The sequence below is a fragment of the Erythranthe guttata genome, chromosome 13 (assembly GCF_056151865.1).
Source record: "Erythranthe guttata isolate IM_541 chromosome 13, IM_541, whole genome shotgun sequence".
Classification (NCBI taxonomy): Eukaryota; Viridiplantae; Streptophyta; class Magnoliopsida; order Lamiales; family Phrymaceae; genus Erythranthe; species Erythranthe guttata.
The window spans coordinates 12,751,912-12,774,660 of NC_142545.1; the positions used below are offsets into that span (position 1 = coordinate 12,751,912).

General features: G+C 30.6%; 1 protein-coding gene across 1 annotated transcript; it reads left to right on the top strand.

Annotated features, from left to right (window-relative positions):
- Positions 1–11,096: 11,096 nt before the first annotated feature.
- On the top strand, positions 11,097–13,644 carry LOC105957101 (9-cis-epoxycarotenoid dioxygenase NCED1, chloroplastic). The gene has a single exon (XM_012981017.2). It carries the CDS (start codon positions 11,481–11,483, stop codon positions 13,302–13,304), a length of 1,824 nt encoding a protein of 607 aa, XP_012836471.2. The 5' UTR covers positions 11,097–11,480; the 3' UTR covers positions 13,305–13,644.
- Positions 13,645–22,749: the final 9,105 nt, after the last annotated feature.

The window sequence follows — 22,749 nt, forward strand, 5'->3', positions numbered from 1 at the left end:
AAACATCTTATATAGTGAAATTCACAAAAATGGACAGAATCAATACAAACTTTTGCGAAAATTTTATTTAAAACGAACGTATCATACAAAATAAATAATTTTAAACGCTGCGAAAGAGACGTGTCAACTCATGAATGGGTACGGTCGATTTAATCACACGTTTGAGTCGAGGGGATAATATTATGTCCCTTTTATTAGAGATTCTATTGTTTGTTGACGTGTCAAATGTTCAAAGGCTGATTAAGATTACTCAGTACTAACACTGTTTTCTAGCCGTTGGATCCTAACTAGATTCTGCCTTAGAAAAAAACAAAATTAATAAGATCAAAATAATACTATGTATCTATAATCTTAACCAGAATAAAACAATTTCCTTCTTTCTTTCTTCCTTTTGTGGTTTACAAAAATAAAAAATTAAAAGTCCATGTCAATATCTTATCTCTCTAGATATTAGTTTTTTTAATTAAAATATTTGAAAAGTATTATGGGACTTTGACGGATTATTGATGTCCGATTTAACTGGTTGAACTGTAATATCCGAACTCGAGTAAAAATCAGGTTTTTTTTGTTTCTCCAAAATTGTGCCTCTATTTCAATAAACAAACAAAATGGATGTCTTTTTTACTTCCCAGTTGAAATAAACAAAATTAAATCAAAATAAAAATTTTGATATTGGAAGACATATTATTTTAGATTATAATTTCTATAATATTTGAAATGATTCAATATTATATGTGTGTGTTGATATGTTGAGTGTAAAATAAACGTAGTCTTCATTTACGTTTCAATTGAAATGAGTAATGAGTTAAGTAGCATGGTGAAAATTTGATTTATTTAGTATAACAAGTATATATAAATAAAAAATAAAAAAATAAAAGACCTATTGAATACCGGTTGAACCGGTCCAACCATGACCCAATAGCTTATTCGGGCTAATATTCGGTCTGATTTTTAAAACATTATACTAACTATACCTATTAAACTATGTTGGATAATTTTTCACACACACACACACACACACACATATATATATATATATATATATATATATATATATATATATATATATATATATATATATATATATATATATATATATATATATATATATATATATATATATATATATATATATATATATATATATGTCAAACGTTATCAATCTATACGTGCGTATGGTATAATATAACTGAAATGCAAAATCATGTACTAATTTTACTTAATCACGCACATAACCAAAATATATTTCTCTCTTTAAAATCTTCTCTTCTCCTTCTCCACCCTTCTGTTTCCCTAATTTTTTCACAAAATCACACACTACAAACGTCCCTAGCATTCCAAGTTCGAATTTGACAAAAATCTTCACATGTTCAAACTAAAATAAAGTTGGAATTTGAGGAAAAAAAATCGAATTGATATGAATTTGAACAATTAAATAAGCTTAATAAAATCGAATAAATATAATTAAAACTGAACTCATTTTTTATGATTATTCACGTAAAAAAATAATAAATTTTGAGTGACTTGGATAAAATCATCTTAGAGAGAAGTTAGATAGAATATGAGTAGCTAGAGAGATTTTTTTTTTTAATCTATGTGTGGGATTTAGTAAATTTTAGTATGCCGGGATTTAGCCCCATAATATAATCTAGCAAAATTTATCGTGAATAGCATATAACAAATTTTGCTATAAGTTAAAACTATATATCATTATTTATTATATGTATTCCCAATTATTATTTCATAAATAATAATTGGGGAATAGCCTTAGAAATTTTTATTTTCAGAAAAATACATTTGTTTATTCTTATTTTTCTAATTGTTTTTTGGCTTAACTCCACTTTGCACCCTTGAAATATACCATTTTGGCACTTTGCACCCTCGAAATAAGTTAATAGCACTTTGCACCCTCGAAATACAATAAATCATGCATAATGCACCCCAAATGATTTTTTAAAGCTAAAAAATATAAATTTAATATTTGTAGTGATATTTTTTTAGGATGTCAAATGTCAAATATTTTTTTTATTCATCAATCATTTTGAAACTATAAAGTTCAAAAATAAAAATACATTCCATCAACATATTTAAAAAATATATTGTTTTATCAAAATAAAATATTTTACGAAAAAAAATCATTCAACTATTACGTTATCAAGTTATCTGAAAATTATTGTTTCTTCCAAATATTTTCACCTAATATTTTACAAACAGTGACATAAAAGATCCACAATCGAATAATTTAGTGATAAAAGATTATTTTTTTTATTTTTCTTTTGAAAGATAATGTAGTTTTTTTTAAATAATCCGGTGTAATTTTTATTTTTTCGCACTTTGTCCGCTCGAAATTAGGTTTGAGGTTCAAGAAAACAACAATTTTTTTTTTATTTTGTACCCAAAAAAGAAAAACACCAATGAAAAATAAAATTGCCTTTATTATTCAATTGAGGGTGCATTGTGAATGATTTATTGTGTTTTGAGGGTGCAAAGTGCTATTATTATTTTTCGAGGGTGCAAAGTGCCAAAATGGTATATTTCAAGGGTGCAAAGTGGAATTAAGCCTTGTTTTTTCAATGTTTTAAATTTAGAAAAATAAATAAAAATAACGAGTAATAGATAACTTTTTTAATTTAAAAAGTCTTACATTATTCTAGGAAGTTTCATAAACTCCTTTCTTCTAGAAGTTTCAGGTAATCATCCATTAAAGACAAACTAGATGTTAGGGAAGTCATACTAAATTACTGGAAAAAAAATCAATTAAATCCACGCGCATAATCAAATCAAAATCACTTTTACAAAGTTTTACCCATACGTCAAGAAAAGTGCTTAAATTGGGTTATTACAAAAGTTTATCTAACACTTATATTATTGGTTCTTGAAAAAGAATAATACTTATATTATCAATGTAAATGAGTCGAGACGGAATCTTCTTGTGGAGATCGATCTTGTAGACAATCCAATTAATTTAAAGAAAATGTAAAATCGTAGTAAAATTATTTATTTTTGAGTTGACCAGCATGTCAATGTTATTGAAATGTAGGGGTAAAAGTTGGAATGGAATTTCCAATTTCCGCCGTATCATGTCAGAAAATTTTCGATTTTGGAATAACTTTTTTAAATCCCATTTTCAGATGTTAGAATTTCGATATTATACGACTGTTTTGGATTGGAATTGGAATTCTGTAAACAAATATTTGGAATTTTCAATTTCCAATCCGATTTAATTTTCAAAATGAATTTTAAAATTCCAATTTTTTTTTCAAAAAGTATATATTGTATCTTATTTCTTTTACTTGGTGTAAAATAAATTAATTATTTACATACGTTAACCTTTTGCACCATGTTAGAGAGCTAAAATATTCCAATTGCTATTTTTTAGGTAAAGAAAGATCTATTTTCTTCCATAATTTTGATTTTTATCATTTCGGGTTTATAATTTTATTTGGTATTTGAAAATAGGTGTCTGCAAACAAAACAAAATAGGTGCGTAGTGAAATTGGAATCATTATAATTATATTTAAAATATTAGAATTCCTCATATGAGTAGTTTTAATTCTATGATCTTATTTCTGAAAGTTTTCGAAACTTTTAAAAAATGTTAAATCTTATGTAACTTCCAAATTTTTGAAATTCCAAAAACTTCATAGCTTTTGGAATTAGAACGAATTTCTAGATTCGAAAATTTTGGAATTGGAATAAGTTTTGTACTTTCAGGAAAAAAAAATTCCGAAAAAGTTAATTACGATATGTTCTGTCCGATTTTCACCTCTATTCGCTATTCGTTGTTTGCAACTAATTAAGTACTATAGAACTAACTTGTACGTCTTTTATTGATCCTTACTAAAAACACTACAAACTATTTCTTCCAATAACATTGGCAGAATAATTAAATTAACCATGTTTTAAATGTAACTTATGGATAGATAACGATAAAAAAGCGACAAGCTAAGATTGAGTATTTAATACCCATTTATAAAAGGTCAAAATTAGCATAATTAAATACAATAAAGTGAGAAATGATGATAAGATAACTTCAATTAATTTAGAAAATTTCAATCCCATTAAATCTTGTTAATGTGGATCGCCGGTCATTTGATTTCCTCGATTTGGCAGCAATTGTCCACGTGAGGAAGCCCGAATATAGGCATCCCAGAATTGAATATCATGGGCGCTTTTGCGTGCTGAATGCATTATAAAGCTAAACTTTACGTATTTCCCGACAACAATTAATTTTAGGACAACTGGCCGGTAGCAATTTAGATCTATATATAGTAAAAAAACTAATTCATTAAACTAAAGTAACTTGACCACATTAGCAAACATCATTGAGTAAGCAATTGGACTAATTATAACAACCACTCCTTTTAATTAGTGAGAAAGTAATGAAAATCGACATCAATTTGTGTCATCTCTAATTGGACCTAACTTCCAAACATAGTTTAGTATCATGAGATAAGCATTGCAGGCTGCATACTCTAATCTAGTTTATAGGACAACTACATGCAACCGAGTTAGAATATTGTATTATTTATTTTTATTTTTTAACATTTTTTTTTTGTTTTTTTATAAAGGAACATTGATTGTTTTTTCAAAGCTTGCTTAAGCTAAAAAAAATGCAAATCTATTAAAATAACACTTTTATTTAAAATACATCAAGTATTGAAGAAGAACAAGGCTTTGTGAGATATTTTTGGTTAAAAAAATATATATATATAAAATATATTTAAAGGTGTTGAAAAAATTTCTTCTTGGAAGATAATTTGAAAATTAAAATACGTAAATTAGTATCAACTTTTGCTATCGGGAAGTCAATAACCTTGCAGATGCCCGTGCTAAAATGGGAACTACTCTATCTCCGGGTGAAACCGTGTATTTTGATGAATACTCTAAGTTTTTGAACAAACTGTTGTTTGATGATATGTTTTCTGAATATTATGTACTTTGAATGTTTGTACGCACTCTATTCTGTTGAAATAGTAGTTTCTGTTAAAAAAAATGGCGCATCTCCAACTTATAGGGAATACATTATTTATTATACCAGTCAAAACATTTGTTTAAAGCAGAGATAAACTTTTGAATAATTTTGGAGATTCATTTATTAAGCTAAACATGCATGCATAAACAAAAAGGGTAACATGTTAGCTTATGTATTTGTAATTGTGTGTAAATTAAAGGTGAAAAAGATTATCAAATGTAGTATTTACAAGAGAAAATATTGAGTATTAAAAAAAAATAAAAAAATTTAGCACATTTGTTTTATTTTACTTTTCTTCTATCACTCGGGTGAAGAAAAGTTCAGAATCTGCGTTTGGATGATTTTGAGTTTTTTCTTGGTGGGTAATTATGATTTTTTTTTAATACATGTGTTTTTGTAGGAAATAAGATTAGTCAAATCAGTATTGGTCAACGGAAAACTGGGTGGGGCCAGAGACAAAACACCTTTCAGCCCCAATATATTTGGCCGTTTTCACACAAATTTCCCTTTCTATTCTTAAACTTTCGGCTTAATGTGGTTTTGACTTCAATTATTTTCCACACCTCCAATTAGTTCGTGTTTGTTAAAGTTTTTAAAAATAGAGGATGAATTTTTTTTATTACATGATCTGTTTTTAGGTGTTTGCAAAATAATTTTAGTTTTACTTCTCTTAAAATAAGTTCTTTAAGCTATAATTTTAAAAACACTTATCTAGCTGTTTTTTTTTTTTTTTTTAGTTGATTTTTCAGTTAATTTGCAAACACCTTCAACTTTTAGAAATAAATATTTAATCCCAACTTAACTCACCACCACTAACTTCTGCTTTTAAATAAGTTTTTGCAAACATCACCTTAGAGTTATGATCATTTTTTTTCAATTTTTTTGCGGCTCGGGATTAGAATTATTTTCTAGAGATGAAAATTGATAAACAGTACGGTAGAATTTTAATAACATTGTTGTTTTATGAGGTTATGTCTAAGAAACGGGCTTTGTAGTAGAACTATCATTTTCAATTCCATCATCTTTATTGGTTCTCATAATGCTCTGAATTATTTGTTCGCCAGTCAACATCTCCAAAGTTACGTTTTCTTCAGGGTAATTCGATAGATATCAAGATCCATTTTATTACGATAAAATCAGCTCATTGATTATATTTTGCAGGTCTTGGGTGATTCACCATCTATTTTGGTTCGTCCATAATTATATTTTTAAATGTATTATTGAAAATAATAACAATAATTTTATAAATTAATATAAGTTACTAATTAATCTATTGGGGCGATTGGGATTTTTTGGTTAAAAATATCCTTTTAAACTAATAAAATTGTTCTAGTTTCGTAGATAATTCAAGGCAACAATTAATTTATGTCAAGTTGCAAAATTAGGTTTGCATTGACTATTAGAATAATACAATTAAGATATTATTATTAATAAGAAAATTAGTGATTCATGTGCTAACATGCTTATGTAACATGGACAGCGTGGAAGATGTTTTAAGGAACAAGTTGGTTGGGCTTGTCATTGCCAATCATCACCAAACTATTTTAGTTATAAACTAAATATTATAAATTTATATATACTCTACGTGTACACTTCTCTAATCTCAGTTAAAAAAATCCAAAAAAATGCCCTATCTTGTCGAGTACTAGTCATCAACTTAGATATATATATTTGAATTCAATATTCATTTTATTTTAAAATAAAAATAAAAATAAAAATAAAAAAGGAACCTACATCCAACTATAGTATCGGATAATACTTTATTCTCATGTCACAACTATGCATAAGCATGTGATAAGCTCGGGTCATTTGATACCACACTCTCTTACTTTACTAAAAAGATCACTCTTATGAGTTATAAATATCACGTGATAATATTTATTACATCTTCAGATTGGTAATTGTATATTTTTTCTCTGAAAATAACATTATCCTTAGAGCAACGCCAATAGTAAATAACTAAGATTGAATTATCAAGTACTCACTTGATACTTCAGATAATATTTTTGATACATATTTAAAATTCATATACTTCAACAACTATAGATATCAAATTAATTATCAGTTAAAAGTTTACAGTTGTGTAGGTGCCACCATCGACTTATGATATGAATATTTGGGTGGTTGAATTTATAATACCACACTTTAAAGAAGTATTTACATTCAGAGGCGAAGTGTCAAAATACGCAGAATTTTGAATTTTGAAGTATCAAATAGGCAGTTTAGCTATTTAATAATATTCTGTTGGAGTTGCTCTTTTATTAGTTGAATTCATTTATATTCTCTTTTAAGGGGTAAGTTCTATTTTTCAAGGATGAAATTACCCCCTCCTTCGCCTCCATCACTCCTGCAATCCTTCAGATACGTTCCACCCCCACTATCGTCGCCAAAACACTACGCGCAGTCATGCACACACACCATCACACCTCCATGCACGCATAGTCACGCACCGACATAGTGACACACACAAACACACTGCTTTGAGCTACATTTTTTTCCTCCGCTCGGATATAAAAAATTAGCAATAATTTCTTCAAATGTTCATGAAAACCGAAAGATAAAATATGAAATATTGTTTGGTGATGGTGTTGATGGTGTTGATCGTGGTGATAGGCACCAGAGATTTAAGTGTTTTTCAATTTATTTTAACTAAGCTATACGTGATTGTTATTATAAGCTCTCTGTGTGCCGTGGAATGCATACATTCATGTACTGATAATACTCAATCTAAACTCTTATCTATTAATGTAATTAGTAAGCTCCATAAATAAGCAACCTAAGTTGTCTGTATAAGCTCCATATATGTGATGTGGAATGCATTATGAAGATAATACCGAGTTTAATCTCCTACTCATCTATGTAACTATGTTCTGCAAATAAACTGTCTAAGCTACATGTTTACTTACCAACTCATTTATTGTCTAGTCTTTAGTCTCAATTGCATGTAATAACTACCGTTGAACATATAAAATCGTCTATTCCGATCCATCCCAAATAACATAATTACAAAACTCGAGAGACTTTATATAGTAACAAAATCCAATTAAAGGACTTTAAGAAAAAAATAGAAATATTCAATTAACTTGATGCATTGACGTTGAAATTAAATTCTTGATATTGCACTTTGGTAGATAATATAATATACTACTTACATTAAATTGTGGGGGATGGTTAACTAATAAACTTAAAAAGGGGGAGGGAGAGAGAGAGAGAGAGTGAGAGAATTGTTGCCACCAAAAAGATATATGTATATTTTAATATATAAATTGGATTAAAAAAATAAAAATAATGGAGGTGTGAACCCCCAGCAAATCCATGTTCAAAGGGAACACGTAGCCTCGGAATTTCTTATTTTTTAAATTAATTTTTTTGAAGGTGAGATATGGCTGCAGATGTCAAAAAGATCATCCATAATCAGCCCTTTATTTATTAATTAATTATTTATTTATTTGTGGCCTACCAATTAAAGATTATTAAATGGACCCTTTTTCTGTTGGCAAGAGTCATCCATGACATGGACAAAAACACTAAAAAACTTAAATATAAAATAAAAAAATAAAATAGTAAAATAGCACAATTTGGCAGATAAAATATTGGTCAAAGATAGATATGGTAGTTACCCTATGATCTTGAAATTAATTATGTAAGGAATTAAAGCAGGCTGTCAATGAATTAATAGGTACCTAAATTCCTTTGAAAAACACAAGGGGCATTGTTAGCGTGCACATTTAATTAATTCTTTTAAAGCTAAATTGTATGAGGTTAGGAAGCTAACTACGACATAATCGATATCGACTAGACGAAATACATATTCATATCGAATACAAATGCCTTCTGGCCACTAATATAACATGTTTAAATTATTTTTTCTACTTTAACTATAGATGAGGAGTAGAATCAAAATACTGTATTCTGATTTTTTTTTTAATAGTATTTTATTGAAGAAAGTGTTGACAATTTATGATGTATTAATCGAATTAACTGTTTATAATAAAAGTTTAGTATCTTTTTAAATAGTAAACTTAAATTTTCTTGTATCGTAAGAATCGTAGATCGTAAATCGTAAAATGTAATCTGTTTTTCCACATTTAAGATTTAATCATATATTCGAACCGATTTAGGTAGGAATCGAATCGAATCAAAAGATTTGAGTAATAAATCTTCAGATTTTAATAACCATGTATATATTAACAATAGTGAAATACTACAATAAGTTTTACCTATAATTAATTTTCCAAAGGAGAAAAAAAAAAAAGTTAAGAGTGGCATTAACGTTGTTTTCAAATGGGAACCTGATAATAAAAAGGAAATAGAAAATGCTGGGCGGTAGGGGGGCAAAGCGTGTTGGACCTTTTGATTTGCGTTAAACAACCTTAACTCAACTGCCACGTTTTACGAGAAAAAGGTGCATTCAGCTTTAAAGGATTCAACGCGGTGTTTAACTTAGCGATGTAAACGAGCCAAGCTCGAGCATAGCCTGACTCTTTTGGCGAGTTCGAATTTAATTTGTCGACGTTTAACTCTTTGAGTTTGATATTTTGAGCTCAAGCATAAGTCTATTTTGTGTATTTTTCTTTTATTTTTTTTTATTAATATTATTAGGTTTTTATTATTTTAATTTTTTAATAAAAATTATGAAATAAAATAATTAACTGTAATTGTTTTAATTAATTATATGAACTTATATTAATTATATTAAACAAAATAAAAAAAGCTCGCGAGCCGACTCGGCTCGCAAACTTACGAACAACTAAAAATAAACTCGAGTTCGGCTCATCAGAAAGTTCGAGCTCTCAACTCGGGTTCAAATTCGAGCGTTTGTCAAACCGTCTCAGCCCATTCACACTCATAGTTTAACGAAGTAAGAAAATTGGGAGTTTCTTCAATCTTACAAGGTCTCGTTCTGATGTCTAATCTATCTATTTATACTGTAGATAATAGTAACTAACTTTATTTAGATAATTTTGAATTTTATTATAGCATCGTGTAAACAAGAAAGTCGACTCTCTCACTAATCACTTATAGATTAAGATAAAAAAAATATTAATTAAATTGACTTTTGTCTACTTTTAAATAGAGCTACCTTTTCCTCTTATTTCCCGACTAGTCCCTCAATTTCAATTGTTCGCTTATTTGTTTTGTTTTTTTTTTTTTTTTAATCTTTTTGAAATAAGTTTTCGTGGAAAATCATGCCATGCCAAGCAATTATTCATGTTAAAATGACTTTTGAAATATAATGTGGAAAAATTATGTACAATAAACTCGATTTTCAAAGGTATTGACGAGAGAGAAATTAAATTCGTGCAGTTAGACAATGTTCTATCCTCATTTTTCCAACTAGACCACTTAAGCGTGTTTGTATATATAAACAGAGCTACAAACGAAAAATCTCATTTTTTTATAAAACGCACCACATTTTCTCAATTTCGACTTTTAACTCATCCAAACAATTCATCATTTTTCTAGCCCCCTGGTTATAAACATTTATAAAAGGTCCCCTTGTACTTGTAATATCGACTTATAGCCATCTCGAATAAAGAGTTTATTAGTGCTCAAATCGCTCTAAACGTACATCGTCTGTCAGGGCAGTGCATAGGCCACTTAGGCCTATAGCTTGGCCCCCAAACTATGTTTAAGATGCATAGAGTCGCCTAAATTAAATTACGTGTATTATGAATTAGGGCCCCCAAATATGGAATAAAATTTTATATTTTTTTTATAGAACTAAACGAAAACATTTATATAGAGCATGCATTTTATAGAAAATATAATATAAGAATTAACATTTTAATATTTATAATTAAATAATAAAAACTACCAAAAATATTTAATTTTTCATTAAAAAAAATAATACAAACGGCTAAAAATAGGTTATTTGTCCAAGGCCCCATATAGGCTTGGGCCGGCCCTCTCGTCTGCATAGACACAAATTAATTGTAATTATGTCCGAATTATACCAAAATGCGATAAACTCTTGATCTTGATGATTAATAGTTGTGACTTTTGACATTACGACTAAATAATATCGTTGAAAACTTACTAAAAACGATTTTATATAATAAGTTAGAGTGGATGTTAGACTTTCATTTATTGAATAATGCATTTACTTCAAGAGTAATTATCAAGTTGTAATCTCAAATTATATTTCAAGAACCTAATAAATAAGCTCACATATACATTGGCAATATAATCGTAAAATTGCAAAGAGTATATCACTATTATCATGGGGATAAATAAAGATTGTGGAAATTTTAAATGACCTCCCAAAATCCCCCGTTTTATTATCAAATCTTTTCTATGTATCCAACACGTGGACCTTCTTCCCCACTTCTCAACTCTATATATACTTCCTCTCTCATCTTAACTCACACAACACAACACATACAAATTCACTACTTTCTCTCTCTAAAACACATACACTCTTTCTCTCTCTCTCTCACTCACTCAAAACACACACACTCAAGTAGTCACTATTTTTTTCAGTGATAAATTAAAATAGGGAAGCATGGCAATTTCAACTACATACTCTACGAGTTCTTGGATTAAGCCCAAATTGGCTAATTCATCGATTCCGGAGATGGGGGTACTTTCGTCTTTTCACAATCCTAATAATAGAAGAACCACTCTCCGGAGAAACAACGCCACCAACAGTTTCAAATGCTCTCTCCAAACTCCGGCGATCGTTTTCCCCAAAACAACCCACCAAACACCTTCCGCCAACCCGGAATCCGCCGCCGCCTCCGCCGCAGCAAAGCCGTCGGAGCGAAAACGGAACTTGATTCAGAAAGCGGCAGCAATGGCCTTGGACGCCGTCGAGAGGGCATTAACAGCCCACGAGCTCCGCCTCCCTCTGCCCAAGACAGCCGACCCGGGCGTCCAAATCGCCGGAAACTTCTCGCCGGTGCCGGAGCATCCCGTCACCCACAGCCTCCCCGTCGTCGGAAAAATCCCGGAGTCCGTCCGAGGCGTGTACGTCAGAAACGGCGCCAATCCCCTGCTGGAGCCGCAGGCGGGCCACCACTTCTTCGACGGCGACGGTATGATCCACGCCGTCCAATTCGCCGACGGCGCCGCCAGCTACTCCTGCCGGTTCACGGAGACGCAGAGGCTCGTCCAGGAACGCGCTTTGGGCCGCTCGATTTTCCCCAAGGCAATCGGCGAATTGCACGGCCACTCGGGAATCGCGCGTCTGATGCTTTTCTACGCGCGTGGGCTCTTCAAGCTCGTCGACCACGGCCAAGGCTCCGGCGTCGCCAACGCCGGAGTCGTCTACTTCAACAACCGGCTATTAGCCATGTCGGAAGACGATCTTCCCTACCACGTCAGCATCACCCCCGCCGGCGACCTCAAAACCGTCGGCAGGTACAGCTTCGACGGCCAGCTGAACTCCACCATGATCGCACACCCCAAAATCGACCCGGTCTCCGGCGAACTCTTCGCCCTCAGCTACGACGTCGTTCAGAAGCCGTACCTTAAATACTTCCGATTCTCGAAAACCGGCGAAAAATCAGAAGACGTCGAAATCCCGCTCGCCGAGCCGACAATGATGCACGATTTCGCAATCACCGAGAACCACGTCATCATCCCCGATCAGCAGGTGGTGTTCAAGCTGTCGGAAATGATCCGCGGCGGCTCTCCGGTGGTGTACGACAAGGAAAAAGTATGCCGATTCGGCGTTTTAAACAAATACTCGTCCGATTCGTCGGAGATGAAGTGGGTAAACGTACCGGATTGCTTCTGCTTCCATCTATGGAATGCATGGGAAGAATTAGAAACCGACGAAATCGTGGTCATCGGTTCGTGTATGACTCCGCCGGACTCGATTTTCAACGAGTGCGACGAGGGTTTGAAAAGCGTGTTGTCGGAAATCCGTCTCAATTTGAAGACCGGCGAGTCAACGAGGAAGCCCATCTTGTCGGAGACCGAACAGGTCAACTTGGAAGCGGGGATGGTCAACCGGAACAAACTTGGGAGAAAAACCCGGTTCGCGTACCTCGCAATTGCAGAGCCGTGGCCTAAAGTTTCGGGTTTCGCCAAGGTGGACCTCTTCACTGGCGAAGTCAAGAAATTCATGTACGGAGACGACAAGTACGGCGGAGAGCCTCTCTTTCTTCCTAGAGACTACCCCAACTCATCCGACGAAGACGACGACGACGACAACGGCTATATTCTCGCGTTCAGCCACGACGAGAAAAATTCAAAATCGGAGCTGCAAATCGTGAACGCCGTTTCTATGGAATTGGAAGCTTCCGTCAAACTCCCGTCGAGGGTTCCGTACGGATTTCACGGCACATTCATCGGCGACAAGGAATTGGCAAACCAGGCATGATGATGATGATTCTTGAATCACTAGAATCGCGTAAAGTCCGAGTTTTTTTTACTATTAACGACTTTTTAAAAAACGGGTGGAGATTTATTTACCAGAGGGGTGGTTAGTTATATACATCCCCGGAGTTTCTCCTCTGTTTCGTGATTCGTGATTCGTGAATCGTGATCGAGATCAAACCCTTTTTTTTTTTTTTATTTCTTTATTTTAGGGAAGCAGCTTGTAGCTTTGGGATGTAGGTAGAAATGGAAGCTCAGCTGGTTTTCTCCTTACTCTTTCACATCTACTATGTGTAATGTGTGTGTAAAAATGAAATATATATATATATATATACAGTTAAATACAATACTACAGTTTAATAAAGTCCTCTGGTTTTCTCCTCTGTTTACAAACTGTGTGGAATTTTTAAGGTAAGATTTGATTGGAGAATGCAAGATCATGTTATATTATTATGTAATAAATTAAAACATTTTCAACTATATCTATTACTATAATGTATATGTATCTTGGAACTTAATTCTTCTGAGTTCTATTGACTTGAGGGAAGGCCGAGTTTCAAGTTTGTTTGAATTTTTATCGACCTTTTTAAATCTGTGTTTGAACTTGGTTTGATAAGCTCTCAACGACCAGTTCATTTAGTGTTTGTTTTTTTTTTTTTTTGCGCGAATTTTGTTGGATTCTTTTAATTTAAGTAAGCTCGAATGATTTTTTTAACGAACGGTCTCAAATTAAATGTCATGAGCTTGATTTGATTTTCGACCCTAGTTATGTTTGAAAAATGGTTCATGTGCTATGTTTCACGGAAACTTAAACTTCTCAACATTTCTACGTTTCGTGGCAGAAACTCGAAGACACCTGCCGGACGGACACCTTATAAACCGTTTTGCAATTTCTAAAAAGTTAGAAACATGTTTGAATAGCAAAATTTTAAATATTTTTGTTGCTTCCCTAATTATTTACATGATTTAATAGTCAATTGAAAATTTAAGGGGGTAAATTACAACTGTTCCAATGAGGTAAGGTCTATTTAAAAAAAAAAAAAACTTCATGTCTCCATAATTACATCTACTTCCTGTAATTTATCGTCTTCTTACATTTAACACCCTCTTGTAGGAATAGATGTAAGAAATTTACAAACTTTAAGGATCCAGATGTAATTTATTAAGAGAAAGAGGGACATTTTGTAATTAAGTTTTAGCTCAGGGAGGTGAATGTAATCTATCAAGTTGTGGCAAAAAGTGGTTTTAAGGTTTGAAAATATCGTTTCTGACAAAAATACAAATATGTCCATTTCCAATAAGGACTTGCCGACAAGCCGTCGACTTCCAATACTTTCGATAATTAAGCATATCAATACAAAATAGTACTCGTAAATAAATATAAACAATTCAAATATATATATATTTTTAAATAAATATCTACTTCATTAAATAAAGTATTATTTTAAAAGTTAAACAAAGTTAAAAGATTGGGTAATCATCACTCAACTATAATAATTTTACAACCACACTTGCCTCCATTTATTTTTTTTAATATTATTCTTTTATTTGGAAGATAAATATTTATTGCTAATGTCAATAACAATAGTAGATAATTATTTTTGTGGCTATATTTTATCGATGAAAATTTCTAATGAAAACATATTTTGTACTTAAATGTTGAAATATTTTGATAATTCTTATTTATATATACATAATATAGACAAACAAAAATTTATTATTTATTTTCATTGTCGACATTAAGGACAATATAAAGTTTTCTTTTTATATATAATAAAATTAGATGAAGTAGATGCCAAATTTTTATATGTTTATAGTCTAGTTGCCAAATAATCAAAGTTTAGGGGAGGTGAATGCAAAAAAATTAAATATTTGGGTTGTGTTTGCCGAATTAATATAATTAAGGGAGGTGATGCTAATTACCTTGAACATTATTTGTGGTAGCCGTTCATCTGGCGGTTTGAATTTTGCTAATCCGCAAATACTCAATTCAATATGGTTTTAAATTTGTTTATTTTGCTTTTCTATTTCTTGTCATATTCTATTTCTTGAATTATCATATATACTCTTGCAACATATATATGCATTATTTGCATATTTATTTCAAAATTTATCGTACAGAGTACAGACATATGTAAGGGTAAAAGTGGGACAATGGATCGAAATTAGCTTTTATGAAAAAAAAAATCAAAATTTTCTTCCGTAAGTACAAGAGTACTACTTCTAATTTCAATTTCTAAAATTTTGAAATCCAGAAATTCATTTCGACTCCAAAATGTAGGAATTTGGGAATTATGTAAATCACATAATTTATAAAATGTTCACATAATTTTGGATTTTTTTTTTGTGAATATACGACGAAAAAACGGGAGAGTAAAGAAACTAGGGGCTCTAATTTAATTTGTGAATGATAAATATCAAAGAGAAAAATACTATAGGCTTTTGACTATGCAATGTAACCCATAAATGGAAAATATAATTAAATCTTATATTAATTTTGCAATAAATAAAATAAATAAATAATATTTAAAGGTCTGTTTTCGGAGAAAAAAATGACAGAATTACTTTGGAAACCTATATCGGATCAGAAATAGGAAATTCTAATTATTTTATATATTTTTTCAATTGCAATTAAAGAAAAAAAGATGGAAAAAACGAAAATCGCAATTTCGGAAGTCGGACGAAAATCGTAGTTTCAAAGTTATAAAATAAAGTGAGCTAAAAGATAGTGGACAAGAAGAATAATAAATATTCAAAAAGTGAAGAGAAAAAGAATGTCTACATATGTTGCCATGTTGGGTTGTGGACATATGACAAGGTAGTGCCCTTGGGGTAGGGGAGTTTATGGTGCCCTTGAAAAATAATTGTACACTTTTGTACATAAAAAAAAATATATATATATATATATATATATATATATATATATACATATAATTTATAATATTTGAAAATTAGTATTGGAAAATTAGTCATTTTATTATTTAAGCACAAAAGTGTATAATGTTTTTTCAATTGTTAATTTTCTAGTATTTTTATTTTAAAAATATTTTAGTATAAATAAAACTATTATTTAACGAGTAAAAATATTTTGGATCCAACATGGGTGATGGGACACAATGTAAATTACTTAATATTAGGTAAATGATTAAAATAAATTATAACTTTAATATGCGCAGTGTAGTTTTACAATATTGATCTACATATAATAACATATACACCCATATGTATACAGTATATGTAATTAGTGGATAACTATTTATGCAGATCTATTTATAATAACTATTTCACCAGGTATAAAATCTCACAAGGCTTTGTTTTCTCGGCGAACAATTTCAACAAGTTGTGCACATGAGTCCACAGGAAAATTGTACAACATAGGTCTACATTGTTCCCTTTTCTTGCCCATATATATTCCCGTTGCTATTATGCACACATGACAACCTTGTACTAATGCGCACATGACAGCTGGCTATCGTGCGCACATGACAACCTTGTAATAATTTAATAGCTTTCACTATTTTTCGGTTTATGCATTGCAATTAATGGCCACAAATATAGAGTGAAACACATGGTGTGTGTTATGTATTGTGACTGGCCACAAGCCAATCAATCTCTTCACCCGGCCCCAACAGATGGTTTATGTTGCCCTAACTAACTTCTAACAACTTTCTTAAAAATATAAATATAAATAAATAAATAAATAATAAAACAAATTAAACTAAAATGATGAACGAGCTCGATATGCTGTCTTTTTTAAAGAATGTCTATTGATATACCACTGACTTGGCTAGCTTGATGATAGGGATGACAATCGGTATGGATTTGGCGGGTCTCAGACCCAGAACCAACCCGTTTGGGGTGAATATGAATAAGTTAAATAGTTATTGGTTGGATAATGAATTTAAGTTTCTAGAACTAAATTGTTTTGAGTTTGATTACGGATCTTACTGGAATCGATCCAGACCATCAACTTATATATATATATATATATATATATATATATATATATATATATATATATATATAAATTAGGATTTTATTTACCAAAATTTTGATTACCATGTGTCTATTATGATTTACCTCTTTTTATTATTTTATTTCTTCAAATCCCATTTAATATTTTGTAAGCCATATCTATCATTTGTCGACAACGGTCTTGTTTTTTTTTTTTTTTTTTTTTTTTGTAACTTTATTTTTTGTAGAAATAGAACTAATCATATAATTATAATATGCACTTTATATCATTGTATTTTAATTTTGAGATTCTTTTGTTAAAATATACGAGAAAAATATTATGAAAGTTAAAAAATATTAAATTTTTTATTTGATGTTAATGGTCAAGCGAGTCCCACAGGTTAGAACCGTTTAATTCGAATATGGATCGAGCCAGGTCTGGGTCTCGACTAAAATGGATTAGGACGGGTCAGGATTTTATATACTTTTCACGGGTTGAATCTCAGACTTAGACAAACCCGATTCATCCCAGAACCGACTTCTTGCCATTTCTACTTGATGATAGTAAATCAGCAACAAATTTTGCGACTTCTTTAATTACGTCGATGGCAAGGAAACAGTTAAAATTATGTACTATTAGTGCAGAAATTAAAAAATATACCAAACACTAATGCAAGATCAGCAAAAAAAAAAAAAAAGCTAACTTATAAAGAGAGAAATAATTGTTTTGTAGATAGATAAACAAAGTTGATTTTAAGGAATATGTACTCACTTCTGACATACTATATTTTAATTTAAGCTATTTCAATTAAATTCTATAAATCGTAACTCGAACCATACGATGTGCCATGTTGATGCTCGACATGCCACAAAAAAAATATTTTTCGTTAATAATTAACAACGTCGACAATAACAGGTCGAACTCATTATTTTTTATTTGAAATGCCTCTAATACCATGTCGAATGACAACATCAACTAGAACCTTAAAAGTATTATTAAAGTACATCATTTAATATAAATATTATTTTTTTATTAGAAAAATATAAATATCTCCTATATTGTATGAATGCGTCAAATGTCACCGATGAGATTGGAGAATTTAAAAAGATAACTTTTGATCCACAAAAACTTGGACACATAATGAATTATTAATAATTAAAAACATATTTGTATATTGTACTTTAGCATCGTGTCCTGCGCATGGCCTTTTAATTGATAATCTAAACAATAAACAAGATTAATTAGCTGTTTGAAACTATCACCACTATCATAGTCTAGTATAACTCTATAATTAATTATAATGATTGGTCAGCATACTCGTCTAATATTGTAATAATATTCACAAACTTTATTATCATTGACAAAATCTAAACCATGACCACTGGTTGGGGGCAAGTGAATTTGTGTAATTCGGCCTAAGTTTGGATACATTTGTCAACAGTCGCTAGGTCAAACTCGTCACACATAGTTAATCTAATATATGTTCCACATATCACATCTTTCTCTTCTCTCTCTCTAGAATTATGTATGTTTCTCTTCTCTTTGTCTCTAGTATCATGTATGTTGTTAGAATATATTGCCATAATTATGGGATTTAATTAAATGTGTTAATATACTACATCCATAATTATGGAATTTGATTTAATTATAATTATGTTTTCCTTGTGTAGCTTATTAGTTTGTGTATATATACCCCAAGAATACACACAAATAATTCTAGCATTTTTGTATTGGTTACATGATATCATAGACTTTCTTTTCCTTCTCTCCAGAACATTATTTCTCGAAAATGCATATTCTCAGTCGCCTCTCTTCTTCCCCACCCCTTCCATTCACTTCGTCGGCCGCCGACTGCCCTTTTCAATGCCGAAAAACCGAGCATGTGAGCCTCATGCGCCATCACCTTCCGCCGTTGTTAACCCACACGCCATCGCCCGAGCCCCCCTCCATCCTTCGTTTTTCTTTTGTCTTTTTCTCCATCAGTTCGCCGGCCTCTCGCGAATCTTCTTGTGGTGGTAATTTGCTATTTCGGTCAGATTGGTATTTGTTGGTGATTTTATCTCAATTTTTATTCTCTACAAAGTATTTTTTGTTCTGTTCTCTAATTCTGAAAAAATGGATGAACTATTTAACCCCAAATAAACATTCTTTTTCATCATTATCTGCCAATATTACTATTGTTTAGAAATCTTATTTTTGAATTTTCTTTCCCATTCGAATATCCTAGAAATTTTGTTTTTGATATTTTTTTTGCGTCGAAAATCATATCGTCGATTTCTTTTTCTAGTCTAAGTCTGCTATTTTCGAATTGGTTCACCGATCAACGGGTCGGTCTGGTTAGTTAACGGGCCAGTATGGACCGGTTTCGGGCCGGAAACAGGCCCATGGCCATGTCTAACATCAAAGTGAAAAATACAAAAGAAATAATAAACAAATTTCAATTTGCAGCAAGCCAGCAACAAAACAATATAAAAAATAACAATTAATAAAGAGAGAGAGAGAAAGAGAGAGAGATGCATGGAGGGGAGAGGGAGAGAGAAGAGAGAGAGGCATAATATGAGAAGGGAGAGAGTGATACGTGAGAATTGTTTTCCCATATTTATTAAGTGTATCTTGGTCATAATATGAACAATAGATTTAATAAATGAGAAAATAAGCTTGAGGTCCTTTAAAAGTATTCTTTATAATTATAAGGACACATGTATTTTACCATTTTGTTAAAAGTCTTTGTGCGCTCCCGCCAACGTAACCGCTTAGGAAAACTAACATTAACGGTGACGCGGTGATTTGCATAGCTTAGTTATATTAATAAGCAACAATTTAATTTAAATACAGTGAAGAAAAACCTAAAATAAGATAGATGTTTCCTACATCATATACACAACTTACACAGACAACTTAGTTACACAACTTATAAAGCTTATTTGCATAGTTTAGTTACACAGCTTAGTTAAATAAGTTGAAAAACCAATATTAAATCTTTGTTGGGTACATCACCACCAACATTACCATCACCATCAGCGTCACCAAACAATTCTTAATATTTTTTTTGTTTTGTTTCCATGATTATTAGGTTACAGCGGAGATGAGTGAGTGTAACCAAAACTGTATGTATGCACTTGTATGTGGTTGCGTATGTGCATATATATGTGTGTGAATATGTGTGTCCGCATGTGTGTCAAAACTTTTCAACAGTGGCCGTGGCGTGGAGTAGGGATGACGCAGATTTAACGGAATGCAATGAAGTTGGACAACATTGTGGGGGAGTCTGAAAAACACAGGACATTAAGCAAAATGTCCTGATTTGAAAGATAATTAGAGCTCAGGGATATTTAGCAGATTGCCCCAAAATAAAAATTAAAACTTATGACTTGAATTTATTCACATAAAATCTAATATAGAGGGACCTATAGAAAATTACCCCTTAATTTATATGGTAATTAGCTTTATATAATGTATAACAATTGGGATTGAGTTTAGACTAAATAAATTTTCACACCGTGATGTCCATGGGCTTAAGATAGAATTTCTATCTCTATTCAACCTTAAAAACATGAATGTTTTTTGTTTCTTAAATTTTATTTGTTTCCTATTATGCCCTTTATAACAAAGTTGTACCATCAATTAGTCAGGGTCAATTGTGTGATAACAAAAATGAAGATAATAAATTAACATAGCTTAATTGTGTAGTTTAAATATTAAATGTCGTTATATTTATACTAACGTGAGAGTTTATTTTTTTCTTAATTTAATTTGTATAAAAATACTAGGGTGAGCGAAAAAATCGAAAAATCGAACCGAAAACTGAGCCGTTTCAAACCGTATCGAATAGCAAACCATATGTACGGTTTTTTATTTTTGAAATACCGAATTATTCGGTTCGGTATAGTGAAAAGGGTAATTAACCGAACCAAAAAACCTAACCGAACGGAAACTATAAAATGACTTCATCGTATGTAATGTATGTATTATTTTACCCTATTTTTTTACTTTCTATCTTTTAGTTACTTGTCTCATTCTAAGCATTTTTTCATAAATTGAGACATTGTGTTTTATTTATTTAGTAACTAAATGTTACTTGAGCTCTTGGTTTTAATAATTTGGTTGATGAAAGTAGGAAAAAAAAATAAAGCACACAGATTTTATACTTTCATTGCATTAGTTAGTTGTGAAAGTAATTGTAGTTGGATTCTTTTGTTTGTATAACTTAAATGTATAGTTACTCTTGAACCGAAAAATAACCGAAATCAAACGAAAACCAAACGGATGAAAAACTGACATATATAGTTTTTAATATTACAAAACCCTATATATTCGGTTCATGCCAAAAACCGAACAAAACCTAGCCGTGCACACCCCTAAAAACTACATTTGAAGAGCTTTTCAATGAGATATTATAAGCATATATATGTAAAAATTTAGTTTAAAATAAATCATTTATTTTAAGTTAAGCATTAGATACCTAAAGTAGTTTCAAATTTTAAATTAGTTATCATATAATTTTTATCACGTAAATTTCACAAATATGAAACTATATTAATGTAAACTCAAACTAATTATTATTTACTAACACCAATAATAATATTTATATTATGTTATATTAAAAGTATGATAATCTTTTCATATATTATAATTTACTACGAAAGTCGAAGTTTATTTTCTTAAATTCTTAAATAAAATATATTTGATATAAAACTCATAATAGAGTTTTTAAGTGACATGTCATAACATGTAAGTGAACGTTATCAAGTTAATTAAGGATTATTTGGAAATAATAAAATAAAAGAAAAAAAAATATTGATAACCAATATATAAGAGATATGTCTAGAAATAAAATGAAATAGTTGTGAATGACTAAGATTGATCTTAAAATATCAAGGTTAAATTAAGTCTTAAAATTTTATTAACTATTGTTATTTATGCATTTTATTAGTATAAGTGATAATATGATTTAACCATAGTTGATTGTGTAAAAAAACATAAAAACATAATACTCATATATAAGAAATATATCTACAAATAAGAAACAAATAGTTGTGAATGACTAAGATTGATTATAATTATTGAGGTTAAATAAGATCTAAGATTTTAGTCTACTACCATTATTTATGCATTATATTAGTATAAGTGATAACATGATTTAACCATAGTCAATTATGTAAAAAAAAGGACACATAAAAATATAATAAGTAAATAAATGATAAAGTATATTACTTATTTTTAGTAATATATAATTTTAATGGCAATGACCTATTAGTATACTAGAAAATATGTTAAAAGTTGTATTTTTTTTGTTATAGTAATATTTTTTAAACATTAAATTTCAACAATATTTTTTCTGTAAAATTATATTTCAAGAGTTTTCCAATGATCATAATATCATAAATATGTATATAAATAGGTACTACCATAAAAATGACTTTCCATTTTTTAAATTGAGGGCTCTTCTTTTAATGCATTTTCAATCTTTAGATGTAATAATTAGTCTTATTAT